This window comes from Bos mutus, chromosome 16 (genome assembly GCF_027580195.1).
Source record: "Bos mutus isolate GX-2022 chromosome 16, NWIPB_WYAK_1.1, whole genome shotgun sequence".
NCBI classification, from domain to species: domain Eukaryota; kingdom Metazoa; phylum Chordata; class Mammalia; order Artiodactyla; family Bovidae; genus Bos; species Bos mutus.
Genome location: NC_091632.1, coordinates 25,385,949 through 25,411,760, shown reverse-complemented (window position 1 = coordinate 25,411,760; position 25,812 = coordinate 25,385,949). Strand labels below are relative to the sequence as shown.

Sequence of the window (25,812 nt, the reverse complement as noted above, 5' to 3'; positions counted from 1 at the left end):
TCAGTTATTTACTTTATTGAGAAAGTTGTTTTGTTTCTTCCTTTTTAGGACCCCCACTGTAAGATGGGGTTATGTGACTATGCAGTTTGCACAGGTAAATTTTTTTGTGCCTGAGGTTTGTTGATTGGTAGATGGGGATTTGAATACAATAATAACTTAATATATTTAAAATGTTGGTAAATTTATGTCTACCAGGAGCTCTAAAACTCTTACTGAAGTCTTATATATGTATATATATGTATGTGTGTGTGTGTGTGTGTGTGTATATGTATTTTAATATTGTGGTAAAATCACATAGTGTACAACATACTGTTTTAACCATGTTTAACTGTACAGTTCAGTGGCACCAAGTACATTCATGTTATTGTGCAACTCTCACCATCATCCATGTCCCGAAATTTTTCACCTTCCTAAATTTCACCTTCACCCATTAAACACTAACTCCTCGTCCCCTCTCCTTACCCTAGCCTCTAGCATTTACCAGTGTTGTTTCTGATTCTATGAATTTGACTATTCTAGATATCTTGTGTAAGTGGAAACTCTTCCCAGTACAGTAACTGGTATTTGCTTTGCCAACACATCAAAAGTAATTTTCTATAATCAAACTTTTTACTGTAATTAAAGTAATTCTATGTGGTTACTTCCGTTTGCATCTACACTAATTTTCCCCTCCCTTTCTGTTTTTTTATTTTATTATTTATATATATATATATGTATATATAGATGTGGTCTGACACTCCCCCAACCCCTTATCTGTATCATAAATCCCAGAAGAACAAATTTTAAAATCTTGTGTCAGTCAAATACCCATTTATGAAATAGGTTTTTTTGTTATGGGTTTCACGTAACAGGAAAAGCAGATTTCAAAGTCTGATCTTTTAAAAATGCCATTTGGTAAAGGCTAGAGAATGGGTATGATAGATATTAGCCTTGAGTACTATCTCTGAAGGATTAAAGTTCAGCAATCTTATACACTCATGTTAAATGGTGTGTGTGTGTGTATATATATATATATATAAACATTAGTGTATGGATCACGTATGTATCTTTTGAAGGAAAAAAAATCACTTTTTATCTTTCCTGATCAAGCCACCATTATTCTAATGATCTTTGTTATGTTCCAGGTTTTTGGTTGCCTTTTTTATGTGTACTACGTCTTTGAAAGAATCTGCACCCCCTTATTTCGGAATATCAAGCAGGAGCCCTTTAGCGCTCGTGTTCTGATCTTATGTATATTTAACTCCATCTTGCCAGGTAATGTGGGTACTGGTTAATATGGCCATTCATGAAATTGCAAGGAAAGCAGAAAGCTATTGCATATGAGCACCTTTGACTGACCTGCTTTTCACTATAAACTCATCTACACATCTATACCCATCTCTGATCTCTTTCCATATATCCCACAAATGAAGCATACTTCCTGTCTCTGGCTATTGTTTCCATTTGTCGTCTCACTTTCACTCAAGTTTTGCTTTCTCTGACTGTAGTGAATGCACATAGTCCATATTTATGCTTTATCTTCTCATTCACTGTTCAGTCACTGTACTCCGGCTCCTGATTGGACCAGGCCATTGAAATGGCCTTTATTAAAATCACTGACCTCCTCCAGTAGTTGGTTTAGCCCTTAATCTGTTTGATCTCCATGAAGCATTGAATGCTGTTGACCGCATGTTAAAGTCTCTCTTGCCCCTCTTATTCTTTCTGGCCATGCCGTACATAGCAGTGAACAGCTTAGTTTCCTTTACTTACTCTTTCTCTTTTCTCTACCCATTAAATGGTACTGTTTCCTGTCGTCATGTTCTCTCTTCCTTTCCCTCTCCCTGAGACATTTTCTAGTACCACTCCCTGCTTGCCCTTCAAGATTTACTCCAATAAATCTATCTGTCCTTCTGATAGAGTACGTGTTACTTACGTATATCTTCCCCACTAGGCTACAAATTCCGTAAGCTCAAGGATTGTGTGTTATAGCCAGGTCAGCCAGTCATAGTCTCTCCTACACAGTCTTACACATAGTAGACAATATTTTTGAAAGGGATGGGCATATAAATGAATATTTTAAAATACTGTGTAATGTATATAAAGTGCTGATGAACTTTGTTTATAGTGGAGATGCTATTTAGTATTTGGTATTAAAAAATAAACAGGCATTTGCCTGGTAGAGAGGTATTAGAAAGTTGCTTCCAGGTTGTGGGATGGATTCAAAGGCATGGAGTATTTTAGAATGACAGAAGTCTACTACCAAGTTAAGCCATACATTTAAGCATTTTCATTAAAAACAAACTGGGTCATTTTCATCTATAAAACCCACTTGGAAGAAAGTCATTTCTTTACTGGGTTGAAATAGCTTTCAAAAAATACCATATCGTTTCTGGAATGGATAAGGGGAATAATAACTTTAATTTTACAAAGTAATTTAGCTAAGCAAATGACAATATGTAATTAACTTACTAGTATATGAGCAATTTAGAAAGACTCTAATATTCATCTTATTTTTAGGTGCGCTGATACTGTTCCTTACTTTTTTTGCCTTTTTGCACTGTTGGCTCAATGCCTTTGCTGAGATGTTACGCTTTGGTGACAGGATGTTTTATAAGGTAACATGTACTTGGACCCATCATTCTCCTTTTCACGTTTTGTTTCCTCGTTGTTAAGTATTTGAATATTGTTGGCTACTAGCTTTTTAACATAAATGTTGTGAAGTCATTTTTCCCCACAGGTTTTACGAATATTAAGTCAGAAATTTTGTTGCTGATAAAGGTGGCATAGTCTTGTCTTTTCTGCTACCTCTAACATCTGCTGCCTTAGATCCACATTTGCTTTCTACTGGATCCCATACTGGTGATTATAGTGGGAAAGCATGTGTCCAGAGGGCATTCTGAGACTTTGCTGACTTTTTATTTGACTATTTATTTCATTTGAAATTGGCTGTCTGGTGCTGTAGGAGTGATGTCAGCAAATTGTTCTACGTAAGATTGTTCAACAGTTCATGAAGGAAGTAACGTTTCCCTCCTTTGTTTTGAAAGGCTTTAATTCTGCTTCAGATAGTATTCTTATGCTTCCAAAGTTGATATTAAGTTGTAGGCTGAGGCAGATTGGTTCATAGTGTTCTGTCCTAAGTTGCTTCAGTCGTGTCCGACTCTTTTTGACCCCGTGGACTGTAGCTTGCCAGGCTTCTCTGTCCGTGGAGTTCTCCAGGCAAGATTCCCTGAGTGGGTTGCCATTTCCTCCCCCAGTGGTATTCTGTAATCCTACCCAAAGCCCTCTAGAGTTTTGTTTGTTGATGTTTTGACAACATTCTAGGCCTACCCTACTCTTCTCTCAAAAAAGCAGTGAGTGTGTAGGTTTTAAGATCACTGGTTTGATCTTAGAGGGAACAAGATACGCCTATGCTGTCTCACTTGTTGTGCAGCTTACATTTTGCTGTTTATGATACCAGCAAACTGATCTTGAGGGTTATCACACAGAGTCTGTGACCTTCAAATTCTCTCATTGTGTTTTAGCAAGGTAAGTGATTGTTACTTAGATGAACATTAGGTTACTTAATGATTATGTGGTGTGTCTTCCATCATAACTTGTTTGATGACGATGAGACACAATGAACCTGGGAACTTAATCATCCGTTGAATTAGGATTAATGTCACATTGAACACTAATAACCAAAATGCCTTTGAAGATTTTTCTGCATCAGTGTTTGACCAGCAATTTATCATCACACTCTCTGCATGTCTCATTATGTGCGTATGTTCTCTGGGAGGATTCAGGAGGTTTTGCTTTGGCTTTGTTTATGTGTTTACACCTTTGCTTTTTTTCCTCAGGATTGGTGGAACTCTACATCGTACTCTAACTATTACAGGACCTGGAATGTGGTGGTCCATGACTGGCTATATTACTATGCTTACAAGGACTTTCTCTGGGTGAGCAGTGAGGTTTAGTTGAAATTGTTGAAGAAACAGAGATTCTTTTCCAAAAAGTATTAGTATTGTACAGCTGAAAGAAATTATCCTTAGTTGTCCGCAATTTTCTTGTGAGCCCGTAAGGTCTCAGAAGTCTTCTGCTTTGAGTAGTCCTGCATAGAGGACCAGTGTGTACAGGTGCTAGGATTAAGACCATGTCTTCACTCTGGATTTCACGGCTGCAATGTAAGAACGCATGGAGGCATTTGGAGAAGCTGAAATGATCCACCCATAATGGTTGATTTTTTTTTTTTTTTAAGGAGTCTCATTGCTAACAGATAATCTCCAGTCTCCCCCTTACTTTCTCCATTTGTTTTTTGTTTCTGTTCCTTTTGTTAAAAGTGGAGAAAGCTCCTATGGTCGAATTTACAACTCTCCAGTATAGGTTATTAATGTATGTCTTCCAGACATTCTTTACAACAGAATTTATTTAGACTGACTTAAATGTAGACAGTTAACACTGGTATCTGATTAACACTGATGTCTGGATTGTAGGTTTGAATTGTTAAGTAAGGGCACTGTTGGCTGAATGACAGTGTGTTGTGGTACAAATGACAGTGTATGTGAATGTCCTTCACTTGTAAGGGTAGTTTGACTTATGGATGAGGCAAGTCCCTTGTTTCTGAATCTTAGTTTTGTTACCTGTACAAATGGTACCTGCCCAGTCTACCGTACAGTGTTACTCTGTGTCCATTTATAAATGAAAACTAGGTTTTGTCAACCATAGTGTGTTACAGATATAAGTTACTAATGGTTTTGAAGATATGCTCAGTCTTTCAGCATTAGTTTTGGAAATGCCTCATGTAGTGAAATAAGGATTTTTAAGCACAAATGTTTTTTGTCATTATTTTAGTACATGTGTATTACTCCGAGGAGTAAACTTAGAAAAGCAAATACAGATCTGATTAAATGGGTGCCTTTAGTACGTTTTCAGTGTGTCTTGTGCAGTGCACGTTTGACGACTTACTTTTTGAAAGTTGCCCTTATGTTTTTCCTTTCACTGCAGTTTTTCACGAAGAGGCTCAGGGCAGTGGCCATGTTAGCTGTCTTTGCCGTGTCGGCCACGGTGCACGAGTACGCCTTGGCTGTGAGCTTGAGCTTTTTCTATCCAGTGCTCTTTGTGCTCTTCATGTTCTTTGGAAGTGAGTGTCTTGGCATCTCGTGAGTACTGAATATAATGCTAAAAGAAAACAGAACATTGATGTAGAAAACTAGATAGTAGTCATATCAAGGTAGTGTTTGTCAGATGGTAAGAACATTCATTTTGAGTAATTATACACAATTCTGTTGCAAGATGTTTACACTTTGATGTTGGGAAATGAGCTAAATAACCTCTTGAAGACTCATACAAACTATAAAAAACCTTGCCATTCTTAACACAGTGTTCACCCTCTGAAAAAAACTAACCCTTTTTTTGGGTGGGGTGGAGAGGGACAAGTTAGAATATGAATGCTTTCATGGAATATATATTTTCACCTATTCAGAATACTGATTGATTTCTAAATAATCACTGATTAATAAGTTTTAACAATGAAGCTTCGTTTCTACTTATATGACCAGTGGCCAGAATAGAACTGTATGTATACAGTTGAAGCTGTTTATGGTAACTGAATGATTATAGCAAACATCTGAGTCTCCTAAACTCCTGGTAGATTGTTTTGATGACTGTATGTAACTTTTGTTGTTTTCATAACTTTAGTGGCTTTCAACTTTATTGTCAACGATAGTCGGAAAAGACCAATTTGGAATGTCCTGATGTGGACTTCCCTCTTTGCGGGCAATGCAGTCCTCCTGTGTTTTTATTCTCAAGAGTGGTATGCACGTCAACACTGCCCTCTGAAAAATGTGAGTCTTCAATCAAACTGGAGTAGAAGAGTAACCTATTTGTCCTCTGATTATGAGAGTTGTGGGCAGGATTAAGGGGAAGGGAGTAGTGGAGACGGTGATTAATTAATGTTAAGGGGAGGGAAATGTGGAATAAAAGCAGTAACTTATCTAATCTTACTGTACTGTCCTTGAACTTTTCTTTTGTTTTCTTCCCATGAACTCTCCTAGTTCTTGGTTCTGTCTCTCTTTTTTCCCTCCTCATCTGATTTTTCTTTAGCTCCTTCTAATATTCTTCCTGTGCCCTGAAAATGCAGGTCTTCTCCAGGGTTTTCTCAGTGGCATGTATATCCATTCAAACCCACAAATATTTATCTTTTACCTCTTCCTTCCTAAAGTAATAAACTCTTCATAACAGTGTTCTGGAGAAGGCAATGGCACTCTACTCCAGTACTCTTGCCTGGAAAATCCCATGGGCAGAGGAGCCTAGTGGGCTCCAGTCCATGGGGTTGCTGAGGGTCGGACACGACTGATCGACTTCACTTTCACTTTTCACTTTCACGCATTGGAGAAGGAAATGGCAACCCACTCCAGTGTTCTTGCCTGGAGAATCCCAGGGACGGGGGAGCCTGGTGGGCTGCCGTCTATGAGGTCGCACAGAGTTGGACACGACTGAAGTGGCTCAGCAGCAGCAGCATTCAGGGATTGAACCTGTGTCTCTTGCGTCTCCTGTATTGGCAGCTGGATTCTTTACCACTGCACTACCTGGGGAGCCCATAACTAAAGATACCCGAAATCAAATCAATCCATTTCCCTTCCAAAGCTTCTGCTGTCCACCCTGATTTTGCTGTGCTGCTCTCAACCCCTCCTTATTTCCTACGAATCCCCTTTGTGCATTTGAACCAGTTGCTCTGAACTCTGTCTCTCGTCAGTCTGCTGCTCACTCAGATTTCACCTGTCAGATTTTATCAAAATCCAGTTTGGATGCAGTGTCATCCGTGAAGCTTTTTCCAATTCTTGCTCCATCTCTTTTCTATTTCTGAACTTTCTCCTCTTCCTCATTTAGATAATTCAGTAATTTTAAACTTTGTATTATTATAGTAATTTGTGTATATTATCATCCTTATCCCACCACCATTTAGATTTTGGGTGGTGCTCATAAAATAAAACACAAGATACAGAAAAAGGGTAATGTCTATTTGGAATTTGGTCAGGAGTCCATGCAGTTTTGTAAATTTTGCTGGACTTAGCCTCATGTAAAGCTTCTAAATCAAGTAAATCTGTGCTGTAGATAAAAATGATGAACTTTTTTTGAATTAGTGAGCTGCTTATAGCTTAAATGCTGGAAGGCATTTAAGACATGTACAGTACGTGGGCTTCCCTGGTGGCTCAGTGGTAAAGAGTCTGTCTGCCAATGCAGGAGACATTTGGGTTCGATCCCTGATCTGGGAAGATCTCACATGCTGCAGAGCAGCTAAGCCTATGTGCCATAGCTATTGAGCCGTTGCTCTAGAGCCTGGGAGCCACAACCACTGAGCCCACGTGCTGCAACTCCTGAAGCCCATGCACCCTAGAGCCTCTGCTTCACAACAAGAGGAGCCACCACAATGAGAAGCCTGCACGCTGCAACTAGAGAGTAGCCCCACTCGCCGCAACTAGAGAAAAGCCCAGGCAGCATCAAAGACCCAGTGTAACCAAAAATAAACAAATAAATACATAATAAAATTTTTAAAAAGACAGTACAATACGTAACAGCACCCCCTTAATCTACCCCATACCTCATATGTACGGAGCATACAAACAAACTACTCTTCCTTTTTTTTCCCCTTGCAGCCCACGTTTCTGGATTATATCCGGCCACGTTCCTGGACTTGTCGTTACGTGTTTTAGAAGCTTGGATATTGTTTCCTTCCTTGACGCTGAAGATTGGGTATTACCTGACTTGGAGCCAGCATCTGTTTTCAGCCATCATGAAGTTATCTGTGTTATTTGGACCACTTCAGGCTTTACAGATGGCTCACTCCATTCCTAGGTCACCTGAAAATGAGCTGTTAAAAGTTTACTGGAAGTTTGGACACTTTTAAGCAGTCAATTTTTTTCCTTTTTGGGAAAAGGGAAACTTGTAGCTGATGTAACAACAGATTTTTGCTAAGTCATATCAGCTTAAATCTCAGAAATTTGGTTTTGTTTCTTAACTCCATCTAATTAGAGACCAAACATCATGTTTTTTTGGCCACTGAATTAGCCAGAATGCTGCTGAAGAAATCACTTAAGTACCTGTGGCTTAGAAATTTTTTCATGCACACTATTGGAATGTATGCTAATAAACCATGCAATTGGGAAAGAAAATAATGTGGAATGTTTTCCTGTTTCTAGTAGAGAAAATATCTATTTTTCCAAATATAATCTTATTACATATCCTAATTTGTATTTTTAAGTTCAGGTCTATTCAATTTTTATCTTGTTTTTGCTATACTATGTAGTCATGATATCTGTGAAGCAAAATTATCCCTTACACCTTGAATTCTTGAGTTTGCATCCATAATATTATATATCGAGGGGGACAAAAGCAGGAAGAGAAAAAGGAGTGAGGCGGACAAAGAAAAATATTTTCTAATGTATGAAGCAGTTTTGAAAAAGAACTTGCAGAATCAATCACGTGTTTAAACTATTTTATTGTAGAACTTATGTGGAAGATAAATTTTTTGTTGTTGTTTAAACTTTCAGGTAATAATTTCTTTGAAGTTATTTAGAAGTAACCATTGGTATAGTTGTTTTATCTAATGAATACTGACCTCCATTGTTTTGCAGACTAGTGAGTCTGTATCATAAGTATTAATCACAACCATTAATATTAAAGGGAGTACTAAAGATCCAGAGAAGCTGGCTTCTGCATTCACTCAATTATTCTTAATGGTAGTATACTTTAGGTACAGTAAATAATAGGTGGTCATTTTCAAGAAAATGTACTTTATTGTGTGATGTTCCCATGTTATAAGATGCCTAAGGCTAATAATACAATGTGGTGTGCAGGAATTATTTTGGTTGTTTATATGAGGTATGATTATGTCTGTAAAGATGGAGCTTTGGAGACCATGTAGGTCCACCCCAAAGAAGGGAGACTTAATTACTCAAAACTGGGAAAGCAGCCAACTTGAGAAGCTATTATCTTGGTATTCTAGTAGCCCTATTGCTGTCTAGAAAGTTGTGAGAAGTCTTTTTCAAATTGACTTAACGTCAGTCTGAACCTCACAGAAAGGTAAGTAAAATTTCTTGAAAGTCATAACTGTTGTGTGTACTGCAAGTGCCCAGCTAAGGCCCCTCTTTTATTTCCCATATTTTTGGTCCAGCTGAGCTTAGGCAAATCCAGCCTCAACAGACAAAACTGTACCTCAAGGAAGGTTATTTTTAAAAGGTACTCCACATGTTCCTAAGCAGTAATTATCTGTACAGTGGTATTGTAGTTGTAATGGAATAACATTCCAATAAGACTGCTTTAATATAGCTCACAATTTCCAGCATTTTTCTAAAAATTAAAATGAGTCTATCACTGGAACTTAGAACTACATTTTAAATACAAAGAGGGAGCTGAGAAAAGCACACTGGTTTAAGATGTGGTTATGAATAAGCCAGTCTCCTGAAGCGAGAGAATGGAATTCTTAGGTCTGTATTTTTTGTTCAGTACTGTGAATGTACACTCCATTGAGAGGACTTTTGCTGTGTACTCATTCTGAATACTGTATTTATTAGACTGATCAAGGCTGGGTTTTGTTTGTTTGTTTTTAAACTCTCATCCTCCCTTTGTTTATTAGTACTTTTTTTTCTACCCAAGATTTTAAAGTGACAACAAATAATATGTATATAATTATAGACTGTTTAGAATGATAAGAGTGTCCTAAGATATTTTGAGAAATACTTAAAGGAAAAGCCACTTTCTGTGAAAGACATTAGTTTAACAGCCATGATCTTAATATTAGCTGCTTTTATTGAAAGTCTTGCCTTTAGAGAACTACTTACACTCTTCTAAACAAATAAATTAAACTAAAACTTCTTACTAATGTGTTTCAGAAAGATTTATTGAGTTTGTTTTTTCATTCCCTTCTTTTGTTAATAGCGGTGGAAATGATTTTCACTTATGGAATGATACTTTTTTCCTTTTGAAAAGTAATGAGGTTAACATTTCTTTCCTATAAAGTATTAATTAATTAATTAATTTTCTATAGAGTTAATCATTAGTTTGAGTGTGTTACCTAAGAGAACAACTAAGATCTCTAATGTCATACATTTGTCAGATGCTTTTATTGTTGGTTCTGGATAGGGAAGGAAAATGGAGGGTGCTTTTATTGGTTTTTGGTGGATTAATTACTGCAATTGCCTAGGTAAAGTTGCTTCCTCATATTAGAGCTTAATTAGAAAACCAAGGCTGCAATTCATTTAGTATGGGCAATTTTCATCATAATATAAAAACTATACTTGCCTGAAAAATTGAATCCTGAAGTCTTTATAGGAAACAGAACATTGTGTGTTGTAAAAGTTCGTTACATGGGCTACATAGGCTAAAAAGATGTAAGTTATGAGTTGTTGAAGCCTTTTATACAAAAATATTTTTGTTTTGTGTAGAATTATGTAATTTTGAATAAAGTTCATTGTTCTCTCCTGGGGAAAATGACGAAGATAAACTAGCATATCTGTGGTAAGTAGGTGGCCTAATACATAATACAGTGTAGTAGTTTAAATATGTTAGTTTTGAAACCTTTTAAGAAAAATTAAATTGTTAGGCTTAAGCCCAGCATATAAAACATAAAATATAGCTGCTTCTGGTTCAGATCGGGATATAGGGCTGGAGCCCTTCTTGTTTGGTTATACCCATTTCCTGCTACTCAGAATACCCCGTTTGTAAACCACCAGTGTGGCAAAAACAAAAAAGTCCATGTACAGACTTGTAATTAAGATAACCTCATACTTACCAGCAGTGGGGCCCAAAGTTGCTGAATTTATCAGAGCCACAGTTTTCCTTCTCTGTAAAATGGGGATAATAACTACCTCACAGGGTTGCTACAAACAAGTAGCCCTGGTAGAAATAGGGCCTCATTATTTTCTTACTCTCCATAAATTTCAAACCTAAATCCTTAGTATTATTTCATTGGAATCCTTAAAAAACAAAAAAGACCTGGGCAAGGAAAATGTTTCCTGCACACTCCCAAGAATATATTCTTTTAAATAGATTCGCAGGGTGATGTGCATTGGCTTTGCACCTTGATATAATAGACTCTCGTGTAATAGAATTGGTAACAAGATTGCTAAAAGCATTCCTGTTGCCAACTCCAAAATTACTTTCAGATTTATCTGTTTAGTATTAGGGTAGGGTGGCAAACTTCTAAGAGGAAATTTTACTTGCCTGAATAATTGAATCCTGAAGTCTTCATAGGAAATATAATGGAACATTTTATGTTGTAAAAGTTGGTCACATGGCCTACTTAGCCTAAAAAAGGTACAAGTTATGAATTTTTGAGGTCTTTTATGCAAAAAATACTTTTGTTTTCTGTGGAATTATGTAAGTATTTCTGCTTTTACCTAAGTATTAAGTGTTTAGAACTAGTGTATATAATACTTAGAAATCGTGGAGGTAAAGGAGACTAATAAGGCCTTTCTTGTGCCAATATAAGAATACTTCTAGTCTTAGAAGGTAGAATAAATCTCTAAATGGAAGACAGTTCATACTTCTGTTAATAAAGCTTAAGTGACTTATTTACTAATGGAAAATTCCATGTAACTTATATGGTTTATGTAGTAGTTGTGTGTGTGTGTGTTTACTGTCAAAGAAAGCTCTGCCTTGGATATTCTTCACATCTCCAGGCTTTTATGTTGATGGCTCAGAAATGGAAGGAACTGGGACATAAATGTTTTGAAGAATAAATGAATATTATTAGTGAAGCTTATGTAAGGATTCACTGAAGCCTCTGTCAGGTCACAGAGTGCTGGAACCCAGTTTTTAAAGAAGGTAGAATACGGCTACACTGGTTGAAACAGAGGAGTCCTCCTTGCTTGGTGCACTGGTGCTCTTCCCCACCCTGAATTTAATGCCCAGTTTGAAAGTCAATAGATGCTAAAATTCATAAGCTTTAGGTTAGTAGGAAAGCTGTGCAGGCCATATAATCTACTAAATCCTTAATAAAGTTTGTCTTCCCTGTAAAGACTTATTCTGAATAGCTAATTTAGATTTGAGAAAAATAGAGGCCTAATTTCAGAAGTGGTAGTTTTTAAAAAAAATCTAAAACTATCTTTGTACTCCATTTTTTCTAAATGCTTTCTTCCTTATTTCTACATTATTACATTCACACTTCTGCAGTGAATATGCCCCTCCCAACAGAAGGCCAGCCTTTATGCTAGCAGATACATCAATCACTGTGCTTTGTGGTGCTCTTTAGTTTATCTTAATGAAGTGGTAGCCTAAACATCCAAGGTGTTTAGAATTAAAAGGGGCCATAGAGATTATATTGTTTTTATTTTCAACCCTTTCCTCATATTTCTATCAGCTGTTAGCCCCAAACCCAGAGATCTAAGCATATAAACACAGAAGCAATGAAGCAATAGAACTGTCCAGTTGATTTTGAAACATCACGTATTGAAGGTGTTTGTGCCAGGCACTATGCTTGGTATTGAGAAATACGACGACTGAAAAGAGAAGTTTTCTGCCCTTCTGACATTGGTTTTTCAGACTAGAGGCATATACAAAACTGTTAGGTGTCATTTTGGGAGGGCTCCAAAGAGCTCTGGTACCATAGTCCTTTATGTCTCAACACTGAAAAGAATTTAGCAAGAGGCAAAGTGAGAGATTTTGAGAGAAGTGATTTATTAGAATAGGACACTGTGAGGTTTACAAGTGGACAGGTGAGAAAGGCTGTATCCCAGAACTTACTGGGGCTGCAGTTTTATAATCAGAGTAAAAGTGGGGAAGGGGAGAAGAACTTTGACCTTCTTGAGTAGACAGACATTATGCTTCCATCGTCAGCTCCTCCTCCAGGTTGAACAGTGGAGTTTTCTTGTCCCTACATGACCAAACTAGATCTACAAGCTTACTGTCTTTTTATGTGTGCAGAGAGTATGTCCTAGGGACCATCAGCTTACTGAGCTCACTGGGCAGGGTGTGAGTCTCACACCACCATTGTTTTATTATTTGGGGGGCATGTCTCATGCTTCTGTTACATGGTTTTGTGGTTAAGCAAACCTGCTCTGTTGAGTAATCATAAAGGGGTCTCCCCCCTTCTTTTTTTATTTACAACTCCCTAGTGGGACTAACTGTTTAATCACCTGCATGTCCCTTTACTCTGTCCCTATTTCCCTCCTCCAGTTGTTTAACCTTTTGTGCTTAAAAGTGGGTAAAGGGCAATCGATCATTAGCTACTTCTGGATGAGACGAGACGTAGGTCAGCCTAGTGAAGGGGTAACATCTGGCTGTCCCTTCTCTGTTGGGAGAACTGTAAGTCAATGTCATTCTGGTTAGCAGCATCCTTTTTAGTTACCCCTCTTAGATGTTAAGCATTGGAGGATGAATCTACAAAAAGATTGAAAAGAAATACAGCAATAAGCATTAGAAAAGTCATTAAATTCTTAATTAAATTACATGGTGGATTTTAACATGAGAAGAAAACTTTTCAATAGCTAACTATTGCTCTGGTGAAGGCTTCTGTATTTATGGAAATGGCTGTTCCAACCAAGGCGATTATCCCAGGGGAAACACACCCAAGGGTGAGGAGAGACCTTTGTACTCCAGGTTAACCAAGGGGGTAATTTTCGGTTTAGCTATTACCTATAGCTATGCAAGTTATCACTAAGTGCCCCTATGGTTCTGCCTCCAAGAGACATTTCTGATAAAAATCAAGAAATGCACTTTTTTCAGTGTCTGATCTAAATCTGGCAGATAAGTTGGGGAATTTTTCTGAGGACCCTGATCATTTCACACAGGAGTTCACCTGGTTAATCAGATCTTTCGATTTCACCAGGGGGAATTTACAGATTTTTATCTCACTGCTACACCCCTGAGAAAGAACAGCATATGATACTGGTAGCCAGAATCCATGCTGACGAAATGACAGCCCAAGCCCAAGAGGGCCATTCAGTACACCAGGTGGGGAACAAAGCTGTCCCCAAGGCAGATCCACGATGAAATCACTAAATTTATTGATAGGGATAGATGGGGTCATATGATTGTTTTTAATAAGGTATAAAAAAGTTACAGTGAAGCCTGCTAATTAGGAAAAAAGTGGAAGGAGTACAACAGGGACCAGATGAAAATTCTGCCCTTTTTCAAGGGAGATTAGTGAAAGCTTTTTAAAAGTATACAAATGTGGATCCCCCTTTCCCAAGGAACAGGCCCTTTTGGCTATGCATTTCATACCCAGTCTGCCCCAGACATCAGACACAAAATTTAAAAAACAACTGCTGGTCCTCAGACCCCTATGAGCTATTTGGTCCAACTGGTTTATTTGATTTTTCAATAACAGACATCTGACCAAAAAGGTGGAGCGCACCCAGAGAGAGAAACAAAAGGCCCAAATGCTGACAATGGCTTTGTCCACTTAGGACAACCAAAGGGAGACCAGGCTTTCTGTGCTGTTTGGCCATGGTGGGCCACAAGGCCCATGGGTACCCAGACAAAATCATTGTGCCCTGGGTGGACAGAAGACATCGGGAGCGAAGATTGTAATCGATGGGCCCTTTGCAAGCAGCCAGGGCTTTGGAGGGGCTTCCCTGGTGACTCAGATGGTAAAGAATCCGCCTGCAGTGCAGGAGACCCAGGTTTGATCCCTGGGTCGGGAAGATCCCCTGGAGAAGGAAATGGCTACTCACTCCCAATATTCTTGCCTAGAGAATTCCATGGACAGGAGCCTGGTGGGCTGCAGTCCATGGGGCCTCAAAGACTAGATAACGACTGAGTGACCAACAGGGCATTGGAAGAGGAAATGCCTCAGATGCAGAGAGTGATGGGGGTCCCTCAGCCTTCGATGCTTTCACAGTCAAAACGCCACTGGGGTCCAAGTCCACGAGTGGCTTTGCCTAGAGATGCCATCTATATAACTAACACCAAAAAACAGTTCTGTCCCTCGAGGGGCAGGGAAGCCATTTTCATCACCAAAGGATATTAACAAAAATAAAGAGATTAAATCTATACTGAGAAGACCCTCAAATATAAAACATTCTAGGCCTAACTAAAACAGATTGAGGCCTTAAGTGATCCTCTTCCAGATTTGGAAACTGCTTGGGGTAAAACGGTTTGAATCTTCAAAATCATGGTCATAATTTCTTTTAATGATTTTCTAATGCTTACTGCTGTATTTCTCTTAAATTTTTTGTAGACTCATCCTCCAATACTTAACATCTAAGAGGGCTAAAAGGATGGTGCTAACCAGAATGACGTTAACTTGCAGTTCTCCCAATAGAGAATGGACATTCAGCCAAGTTTTTACTCCTCCTCCAGGCAGGCCTATGTCCCTTCTCACCTGGAAGTAACCACCTTTCAATCATTGCCCTTTACCCGCTTTTAAGCATAAAAGGGTAAACACCTGGAGGAGGGCGTGATAGGGACAGAGTAAAGAGACATGGTCTTCCCAGGTGGCTCAGTGGTAAAGAATCAACCTGTCAGGCAGGAGATGTGGGTTTGATCCTTGAATTGGGAAGGTCTCCTGGAGAAGGAAATGGCAACCCACTCTAGTACTCTTGCCTGGAAAATCCCATGGACAGAAGAGCCTGGTGGGATGCAGTCCATGGAGTTGCAGAAGAGTTGGAAATGACTTAGCAACTAAAGAACAATAAGTGATGAAAACTAATCCCACCAGGGGGTTGTAAATAGAAAAATTGTGGGAGGCCCCTGTAAGTTAATGATTATGCAATGGAGCAGGTTTGCTTAGCAACAAAACCATGCAACAAAAGCATGAGACATGCCCCAAATAATAAAGTAATGGTGGTATGAGACCCACATCCTGCCCCCTGAGCCCAGTAAGTTAATAATCCCTAGGACATGGTCTCTGCACACATGAACAGTAACTTGCAGACCTAGCCTGACCATGTAGGGGCAAGAAAACTCCCCTGCTCAACCTGGAGGAGGAGCTGATGATGGAAGCATGATGTCTACTCAAGAAAGTCAAAGAAGTTCTCCTCCCCACTTTTCCTTTGAAAAAGGTGTAAAACGGTAGCCCAGCAAGTTTTCCTGGTGTGAAATTTCCCACCCACTTGTAAACCTCACAAGTATCCTATTCTAATAAATCATTTCCTATCTATCACTTGTGTGCACAGTTGTGTCACACTCTGCGACTCCCTAGACTTCTGCCAGGCTCCTCTGTCCATGGGATTCTTCAGGCAAGAATACTGGAGTGGGGTGCTATTTCTTACTCCAGGGGATCTTCCTGACCCAGGGATTGAACTGGAGTCCCTTGTGTCTTCTGCATTGGCAGGTGGATTCTTTACCACTGGGCCACCTGTGAAGTCCCACATCTATCACTTGCAGTCATGTCCGACTCTGCGACCCTATGGACTGCAGCACGCTATGCTTCACTGTCCATCACCAACTTCCGGAGCTTGCTCAAACTCCTGTCCATCCAGTTGGATGGTGATGCCATCCAACCATCTCATCTGTTGTCCCCTTCTCCTCCTGCCTTCAGTCTTTCCCAGCATCAGGGTCTTTTCCAATGAGTCAGTTCTTTGATTCAGGTGGCCAAAGTATTGGAGTTTCAGCTTCAGCATCAGTCCTTCCAGTGAATATTCAGGACTGATTTCCTTTAGAATTGACTAGTTTGATTTTGCAGTCCAAGGGACTCTCAAGAGTCTTCTCCAACACTTTGCCTCTTGCTAAATTCTTTTCTGCACTGAGACATAAAGGACTATGGTACTGCAGCTCTTCAGAGCCCCTGACATGACACCTAAACAGCTTCATCTAAATGCAGGGATTCCACCAGCACTACTTGGCATTAAGATTCCGTCTTAATACAAAATGATCCTGAATCTGGGCAGCAGAACTCCGAGGCTTTCCAGGGGACAGACATCCCACCCCACATCCCCTGCCTCCTGTTTGTAGAAAAGCTTTAGCCTTCTAGGCCTTCCCCACGTTCTAAAGAGCAAATTCAGAGAAGTGAGAACACTTAGAAACAAAACAAGTGAGATAAAATAACAGTTTAAGCAAGTCAAGGACACTTAGTTCCTACTCAAAGGCTATAGATAAATATTCTGAGCCATATCCTCCAGTTGTTTTATAGATAATAACCCCACCACCAGTGGGAAGACAGTGAATGCTCATGAAAGCACATAGACCCCAGACCGTTTGAAACAGTAAGGTTGTTGTTGAAATAACACGTGGTTAACTCGCCACTAATCCGCAATGAATCAGAAAAATGTCTACAAGCTGATCAGGTGCCTGTGGCCAGTTTCTCACCTTGCTTTTGAAAACCTCACTGAGAGCCATCAGGGAATTCTGGTCTTTTGAGCCTGCTCTCCTTGCTTAGCACCTTGCGATAAAGTGTATTTTCCTTTATCATAATCAGATGTCAGTCAATTGGCTTTGCAGCCAATCGGGTACAGCAGAGCCGATCATGGTGGTGTTGAGAGGGGGGTTTCAGCATCTCTCTTCCAATGTATTTATCACATAACTTCCTGTGAACAGGTTTTTAAGCAGTAAGACCCAACGATTTGATCGGTTGTCTCTGCCTGAGGTGCAATTTCCCCACCGACCTCCAGCTAAAAAGTTCTGTACCTAGGAATGCCTTCCGCCCGCAGGGAAAGTGGGGGTCGTGGTAGGGGTTGGGGTATGAGGGGCGCGGATGCAAGTGGCTCTGAAGTATCCAAGGAAGACTCGATGGAAATGCCAAGGACAGAGGCAGCATCCGCAATAATGCCTCAGTTGATAGGATTGATGGGAACTCAGTACTTGTTGATCACCCCATTTCCCCTGAATTTGGCTTCTGGAAAAACTGAGGAAACAAAAAAGTGGAATGAAGGGACGGCGAAACACTCGCTCGAGTCGGATCCCGCCTTTGGTCCCAAGGTGAGAGAGTGGGGAGGTCGAGGGGGTGGGGCGCGGGGCGCGACACTGGCTAGCGCCTGCGCCCTGGCGCCCACCTGCTTCGGAAGCCCTGGGATCCACTTTCTGACTCCGTGAGAACGGCTCGATTAAACGTTTTTATTCCTCATGCAACTGAAAGTGAGTTAGGATTTAAAACACATCCGATCCCCGAGAGACTGTTTCTTAGCCGTCTCCGTCGTCCGCCGGCACCGCCGAAGGCAGCCGCCATTGAGGGTTGCCAAGGCGCGGGGTCCTGGGTTTCCATGACAACACGAAGGCGTCCGGGGAAAGGCGTGGCGACAAGATGTCTGGCGGGAAACACAATTTACGGGTACGGGTGGCAAGTGTCCGTTTCCCACCACTTCTGACGGCAGAAACGAGGTCGAGCTCTGCCCGACCTCGAGTCGGTGAAGCTGCGAGCGCTAGGGCGGCCTGTGGGGAAGCCGGGATCCAGCCGACTTGCCTCGAGCCAGGGGCGCCCTTAGGTGGTACCGGTGGTCGGAGGGGTGGGTCCAGGGTGTCCTTCCCGGCCTGGGCCCAGGTATTTTAGCTGCATCAGATATCTTGGGAGAGCCCAGAAATCTCCCCAAAGAAAACCCAAGGTAGATGAATTGTAAACTCCAAATTTAACATGAACACTAAACGGGTATCCCTCCCTCCCTCCCCTTCTATGTCTCTCTTTTTTCCCTGCAGGTCTGTGTTGCGCTCTGCCAAACCCAAGTACTGAATGCCGGTAATATGTTTGTAGATTAGCTTTCCGGAGGGGTATTTCAACTAATTACAGAGAGTGCTAGGCCTTGCTTATAATGTCACTCCCGAAAACACCCTCCACGTCAACACCTGAGGGCAAAAACTTGAAAATCTCTGCATTCAAGGAAGAGACAGGTAACGTTCGTCAAGGCATAAGTAATCATGACCATAATCAGAAATCACAACCATTCACTTTTTTCCTTAATCTGAGATTTCAGATACTTTAATTAATTTTGTTTTACCAATATACTTGTTTAAATAAAATCAAAAGCCTTGCCTTTTATAATATTTTGCAGTCCTACTCGGCATAAGGATTGTAATTTTTTTTTTTTTCAAATGCTGATGAGTTTTATATTGTTCTAAATTCAACCTATTTTAAGTACCAGTGGTGGTTTGAAACAGTACTTTCTGGGGTTTTGGGGTTTTTTTGTTGTTGTTAAGGAACTAGTTTGTATCAGGTTTTAGTAATTACTCTGAATGAAGGTACTTATATAAGATTTTCATTCATATATAGATGTGCAGATCTGTTCTAGAATAAGAATCTGCCAGACTCATTTCTCCCCTTGTTATGTTAAAGCCTCCTCCAGCTTACCTACATCTTGTTTTTAGGAAAGACTCTGCTAAAATCTACTTACCTTTTTTTTTTTCTTATTTCTTCTGATATTCTGACTCCATCCCAAACTCGCAAGAGATAAAGATTTGGTAATATGAACTTTAGGTGTTCTGATGTTCATTAAAGCATGATACATCCTTACAAAAATTAAAATAAACCATGCTATGTGAGAAGCATAGATTAGTGGAGAGTTCTTTAAGGAGAGTGACAGCCCAGCCCTCCTTGACTAACTACATAGGAGACTTTTCCTATATTAGGTGTTCACCTTCTCTTTATATCATCTGCCCTCATTGAACTCTGCAGAACATTCTTTGTACTGAGTGTTACCTTACTAATTTGGTCAGATTATTCTACTCCTTTTTTTGTTTGTTTGTTTTTGAGCGAGCTCTGGGAGTTGGTGATGGACAGGGAAGCCTGGCATACTGCAGTTCATGGGCTTGCAAAGAGTTGGACACTACTGGGCGACTGCACTGAACTGATTCTACTCTTTTTATTTCTAACAATCGCAATTCTACTGTTAAATCCAACTCAAATCCCTTCCACTCTGTAAATGTTCCGATTGAATTTTCACCTTTGAACTTAGAAAAAATTACTAAGTAATTTGACAGTTTTGAAGAGATTTCTTTTGTGATTTTCATATCAAAGGGTAAATAGACATTCCCATCATCTTTATGCTGTCCCAGTTAACTGATCAAGTTAAGTGAGTTGTTTTCAGTTTTGAATTTGGAGTAATGGAGGTTTATCATTGTACATGAGTTTTTTAACTCATGTCTGATCTGAGTGTAACAGAGCAGAATGAGTGCAGCCCTTAGCAGCCAGCCATTACTGTGCCTCATTACTCCACACCCTGTTACTAGGCAACAGGTCTTGATCTGCCGATGCTTGGTGCCTTAGTGCGCCCCGCTTGCAAGCAACCAACTTGCAACCAATGAAGGGTTGTCAGTTGTCCTTCTCAGCCATTGGTCAACACCGCAGTGGCCCGCTGATAACTGTCAATGAGGGATCATTGGGGAAGTGATTCAATCAAGGATCAGTGGTGTGGTGGTTATCAGGTGGAGAGTGAGGTAAGAGACAGATACAGGTCTTCTCCTGGAGGCTCTCCAGCTTACCCAGTTTTGGGCCTAGGTGAGCTGGAGGGTCCAGGGAACAGCCTGTGGGGCTCCAAAGCCCTCATTAAGGCCCTCCACTAGCCTTGGTCCAGGCCTTGAGGCAGCAGTGAAATTCTCCCTTCCCTGTCTCTGAGACCTAAGAGCAATGGCTGTCTGCCTGGGTCACAATCTGTGAGACCTGGTCTCCCCCACTTGGGCGGCCTAAGGAAGCAGAGGGACATCTGGGTTGGAGGCCTGGCTCCCTCATGGATGACAGCTGGGCAGGGTGTGGGAACCTGGCCCTGAGGGAGCTGCCAACTGAGCTCTGTCTCCTCTTGGCCGGGACCAGGACCTTGGAGGGTGAAAGTTATACCTTGGAACCTTCCTCTTTCTTGTCAGGACAGAGAATACCATTCATCTGGTAGAGATTTACAGGAACATCACTACCTGACCATGACTGGACCTTAAGAACAAAGAATCTGAGAAGTCTGCAACAACTAACCACGCCCATCCCTCCCCTTTTGCTTTTAAAGGGACTTGTTGAAAGCTTTCAGTAACTTTGAGATTCTTAGGGTATGAGCCACCCATCTCCTCATGTGAATCTGTAATAAACCTTTCTCTGTTCCAAACATTAACGTTTAATATTGATGGGCCTCACTGTGCATAGGACACACACGATTTGTGATTTCGGTAACATGAGTAGGGCAAACAGTATGAGTTGTTTTTTTTTCTTGACTAGATGATTCAGTGTTTTAAATATTGTTGCTATTCTTGACAACCAGAAGCAATGGTTCTCTCTGTCAGCAACATATATATAGGATTGATGAGACAGCCTGGAAATCTCTAACTGACTAAAACAAAAAAACTACAGTAAGCTTTTCTTTCCCATTATTTTCTTAGGACTTCCTGAACTAAAGGAGAAAAAAATTTTGGTGGATCGGTCACAACCCCTTCCTACTTCCCTTCAAAATGAGTTCATCCCTGAGGAAGTTCTGCTTTCTCTGACCAATGCGGCCAATGCTGGTCCTTGTCCTGAAAACTTACTGCCTCCTAAGAAAATTAAAACTCCAAAGGTGTGTGTGTGTGTGTATGTGTGTGTATAAAGTACTTAGGAACATTTATCTTGACATCCAGTTCATTAAGTACTTATTTAATATGTTTTATATTCCAGATTGTCTTAAGGATATTTTAAAATTAATTCCTAGATTGAAAGCTAAAATATTTTGCATGAATACTTTCAAGGAAATACTTGAGTATATCCATTAACCTGTTTCTGTGTGATTTACCTAAATGATCGTTACCACTCTTAGTCTTGATGTTTTTCTTTTTTAAAAAAAAAGTTATTTATTTATTTGGCTGACTCGGTCTTGTTTGCTGCACATGGGCTTTCTCTAGTTGCAGAGAGCGGGGCCTACTCTCTCCTTGCAGCACACAGGCTTCTCATTGCAGTGGCCCCTCGGTCATAGCTGAGCACATGCTTTAGGGTGCCCAGGCTTCACTGGTTGCTGCATGTGGGCTTGTTAGTTGTGGTTCCTGGACTCAGTATCAGTAGTTGTGGAGCCCGGACTTGGTTGCTCCGAGGCTTGTGGGGTCTTCCCTAGCCTGGGAAGTCCTTGTGCCCTGCATTGTAAGTCAGGTTTTTAACCGCTGTACCACCAGGGAAGCCCGGAGTCTTGATATTTTTCTTTCACTATTAAGTTGTTCTAGTTTCAATAATAATTCTTCTTGTTATCCAATAAGAATTATATTTTTTCTAAACAGTATCCAAATGCCTTTAATGTACTCAAAAAAATGATTAAGAATGAATTTCATTCATGCCAGTCCAGGTTCAATGCACGATGCTGGATGCTTGGGATTGGTGCACTGGGACGACCCAGAGGGATGGTATGGGGAGGGAGGAGGGAGGAGGGTTCAGGATGGATTTTCTTTTAAAAATTTAGAAAAAAAAAAAAAATCAAGCAGATGAAAAAGAAATCCTTAGGTAATAAAAAAAAAAAAAAAAAAAAGAATAGATTTCATTTAACTAGAGCGCCCTCTGCTGTGTATTCATGGTTTTTTTTTCCCCCCAGGGTACTCTTCCTCGCTCTGTTGACCACGTCTGGCATAACCCTGTCCGAAGAAATAAGTTCAAATACCTGATTGACCATCCAGTTTCCCTAACGGGAGCTGGAAGGTAAAGAAGGAAGATAGTGGGGTAGATGCAGATGAACAGAGTCATTATCTCATTTTGTATGATTTCCTTGGGAGGAGCAGAACTGGAAAAATCAGACTCATGGTTTTAAAGCTTGAAGTATCTTTAATGAACCAGCATACAATCTGAAGAGGGCAGGGTCTACCTTTTGTGTATGATCATTCTCAGTAGGAGGCAGCGGAAGCTGGCTCTTGTGACGTTTCACTCATTTAAGTTTGCTTTGCTGTGCCTTTGTGTACTTGTCCCCTCACTCTCCTGTCCCTTGTTGTACCCTAGCAGGAGGGACAGTATCAGGCAGAACGTCTTTAGGGCCTCTTTTATTTGCACTTCTGAGAAAAACTAGGTAACAGTTTTATGACATGCAAAAACTTGAAAAATAAGTGCTTGTTAGCCCCTGGTTTTCCTCAGAGCAAACCCTAAACCTTTACACGTGTGTGTGCTCAGTTGCTCAGTCATGTCTGACTCTTTGCAACCCCATGGACTGTAGTGCATCAGGCTCCTCTGTCCATGGAGTTTTGCAGGCAAGAATCCTGGAGTGGGTTCCATTTCCTACTCCAGGGGATCTTCCAGATCCAGGGATCAAACCCAGGTCTCTTGCGCCTCCTGCATTGGCAGGCAAATTCTCTGCCACTGCACCACCATCAAGGAAGTGATCAAATCAGCGAGTTATATTTGTTGTTTTTATATCATTCCTAAAAATATCCAAATTGTCAATATTTTCCCTGTGAAGATTGTGATCTAATTTTCTGTGTGTGGTCCATTTATCAATTTACTCCCTCCAAAAAAAAAAAAAAACTTACTCCTGCCATGCTCCTTATTGGAATACCACTTAATAGTGAGTTTACAGTTACTAATACTTGGGTAGATTATTTGTTTTTTCTGAGTTCAGTTTCTTATTTGTAAAAAGGGAATAATAGACTTACTCTATTTTGTGTACCTGTCAGGGATATAGAAAGCACAAATGAGATAATGAATATAAAGTGAAAGTGAAGTTGCTCAGTCGTGTCCGACTCTTTGCGACCCCATGGACTGTAGCCTACCAGGCTCCTCTGTCCATGGGATTTTCCAGGCAATAGTACTGGAGTGGATTGCCATTTCTTTCTCAAGGGGATCTTCCTGACCTATGGATTGAACTTGGGTCTCCCTCATTGTAGACAGATGCTTTACGGTCTGAGCCACCAGGAAGTCCTCATATATTTCTTTGAGCCCCTTTTTTGGGTGGGGAGGCAAGAATAATGGAGTGGGTTGCCATTCCCTTCTCCAGGAGATCTTCCTGACCCAGGGATTGAACCCGGGTCTCCCACATTGTAGGCAGATGCTTTACTGTGTGAGCCACCAGGGAAGTCAATGAATGTAAGAGCACTTGTAAAACTGTACACTGCTGTTACTGCTGTGTAAATATAAGGTGTTATTCCTCAGTTATGTCTCAGTGCTAGAAAAAGTGGCAGAAATTTAGGCTATGGACTTCTGTGTTCTGGGGCTCTGGTGTCATAAGTATTGGTACTTTATTTTATGCCAGTGGACCATGACTTTAATTATTAACATTTAATAATTAGTAGTTATGAGATATTTGAAGTACTTTGAAAAATTATTAGCTCTGAGTGCAGCAATAATCTGACATTAAAATGTTAATGTCAAATGTCATCTAAGTAGGAATTTTTTAAAATGTGAAGATCTGTAGTGTGGCAAGACAGGACAGTGGTCTCTCTGAAATGTCCTCACTGGAGTCCTTGGACCCTGTGGATACATACCTTACGTGGCAAAGGTTATCCTGATTTGGCATTGGCAAGAGACAAGAGGAGGGTGATGATAATATCAATAAGTGTTAGTGACAGATATTGAGGACAAAGGATGGGACAGAATCAATTATGGATGCTGAGATTTTTGATGAGTAGAGTGGTGGTGCTAACTGACAGAATTAGAGATTACAGAAGCATGACAAGTTAGAATGGGGGGAGAATTATTTAGTCGTATCTAGAAGTTCGGAGAAGGCAATGGCACCCCACTCCAGTACTTTTGCCTGGAAAATCCCATGGACGGAGGAGCCTAGTTGGCTGCAGTCCATGGGGTCGCTAGAGTTGGACACAACTGAGCGACTTCCCTTTCACTTTTCACTTTCATGCATTGGAGAAGGAAATGGCAACCCACTCCAGTGTTCTTGCCTGGAGAATCCCAGGGATGGGGGAGCCTGGTGGGCTGCCGTCTATGGGGTCACACAGAGTCGGACACTACTGAAGCGACTTAGCAGCAGCATCTAGAAGTAACAAGTATGATAAGGTGAGATTTGATAGTATAGCCAAGGGAGAAAGTGTAGGGAAAGCGCAGAGGAATGAGGCTAGGATGTTGGAGAACATTTCCATTTGGTAGGCAGGAGGTCACAGAGATGTCCAAAAAGGAGTGGGTGGGACGAGGGAACCAAGGGAGTCCAGTCATACAGAGGGCAGGGGAGAGAAGAGTATTTTTAGAAAGTGAGGTGATCAACCCTGGAAAATACCTGAGAAGAACAGTGGAAGGTGAGAACTGGTGACTTAACTGTAGAAAGTCATCCTCAGCTTTCTGGAGGATGATTTTAGCAGAGAGATGGGAAGGAAATCAGAATTGCAGGGAAATTTTAAGAAGTCTAATGTTGAGCAGAAAGTGTGAGGTAGATCAAGGTAACTTAATGACAATGCACAGTCAAGGGAAGATTTTTAGAAGCAGAAATGACCTGAGTTATAGACCGGAGGGAATATTCCAAGAGAAAAGGAAACACACAGAAATTATAATTGATGGAATGAGATCCCCAAGGATGTGGGCAAAGATGAAATGAAGGACTAAAGTGGAGGAAATAATCCTGGGGAATAGAATACATCTTAATCTGAGGTTGAAGGAAAGGAGAAAGAAGTTTGAGGTGGAGAAGAGGATGGATGTGGGGGAAAACCCTAATGCCTCAGCCTTCTAAGTAAAATAGGAGGTAAGGGGACCAGTTTTGTGTCCTTTTTTACCCACTAGAAGGATGTGTGTGGGCATTACCCACTTTTATCCAGTAGCCAAACAAAAAACTTATTTTGTAAATTTTTATTTTTTAATCTTAGGGATATTTCTTTTCTGTATGATGTTAAATATGTTAAAGGAGAGACGAGGGAGAGTGTGGTTTGTCCCCCACGAACGGACCATGCACTGCAGGCACGTGATGGTATCATTGTCCCTCATAAGGTAAATGAAGTATTTGACAAATAACTTCCTCTCCCTCTCTCTACTTAAAAAAATCCTCAAACTATAAAGCCATGTGAAACTCTAACGGCCTGCATTGTTTAAGTTTTCTAATTTTTTCATGGCACTTTCTAATTTTTTCTAGAAAA

The 25,812-nt window shown here is 40.5% G+C and overlaps 2 protein-coding genes across 8 annotated transcripts in view; both read left to right on the top strand.

The window, feature by feature from the left end:
• Positions 1 to 9,831, top strand: part of SOAT1 (sterol O-acyltransferase 1) — a 61,134-nt gene extending 51,303 nt beyond the window's left edge. For all 7 annotated transcript variants that reach the window (XM_005901553.3, XM_070384864.1, XM_070384870.1 and 4 more), the window contains 7 exons: positions 49 to 94; positions 1,125 to 1,254; positions 2,497 to 2,594; positions 3,816 to 3,914; positions 4,960 to 5,095; positions 5,653 to 5,798; positions 7,611 to 9,831. In XM_005901553.3, coding sequence (XP_005901615.2) covers positions 49 to 94; positions 1,125 to 1,254; positions 2,497 to 2,594; positions 3,816 to 3,914; positions 4,960 to 5,095; positions 5,653 to 5,798; positions 7,611 to 7,667 — 712 coding nt within the window. In that variant the 3' untranslated portion in view covers positions 7,668 to 9,831. The remainder of the gene's footprint in view (positions 1 to 48; positions 95 to 1,124; positions 1,255 to 2,496; positions 2,595 to 3,815; positions 3,915 to 4,959; positions 5,096 to 5,652; positions 5,799 to 7,610) is intronic.
• An 8,085-nt stretch (positions 9,832 to 17,916) lies between these two features.
• Positions 17,917 to 25,812, top strand: part of AXDND1 (axonemal dynein light chain domain containing 1) — a 79,478-nt gene continuing 71,582 nt past the window's right edge. Inside the window, exons 1-5 of the mRNA XM_070384863.1 lie at positions 17,917 to 18,160; positions 18,523 to 18,714; positions 21,181 to 21,353; positions 22,350 to 22,453; positions 25,546 to 25,666. Coding sequence (XP_070240964.1) covers positions 18,636 to 18,714; positions 21,181 to 21,353; positions 22,350 to 22,453; positions 25,546 to 25,666 — 477 coding nt within the window. The 5' untranslated portion in view covers positions 17,917 to 18,160; positions 18,523 to 18,635. The remainder of the gene's footprint in view (positions 18,161 to 18,522; positions 18,715 to 21,180; positions 21,354 to 22,349; positions 22,454 to 25,545; positions 25,667 to 25,812) is intronic.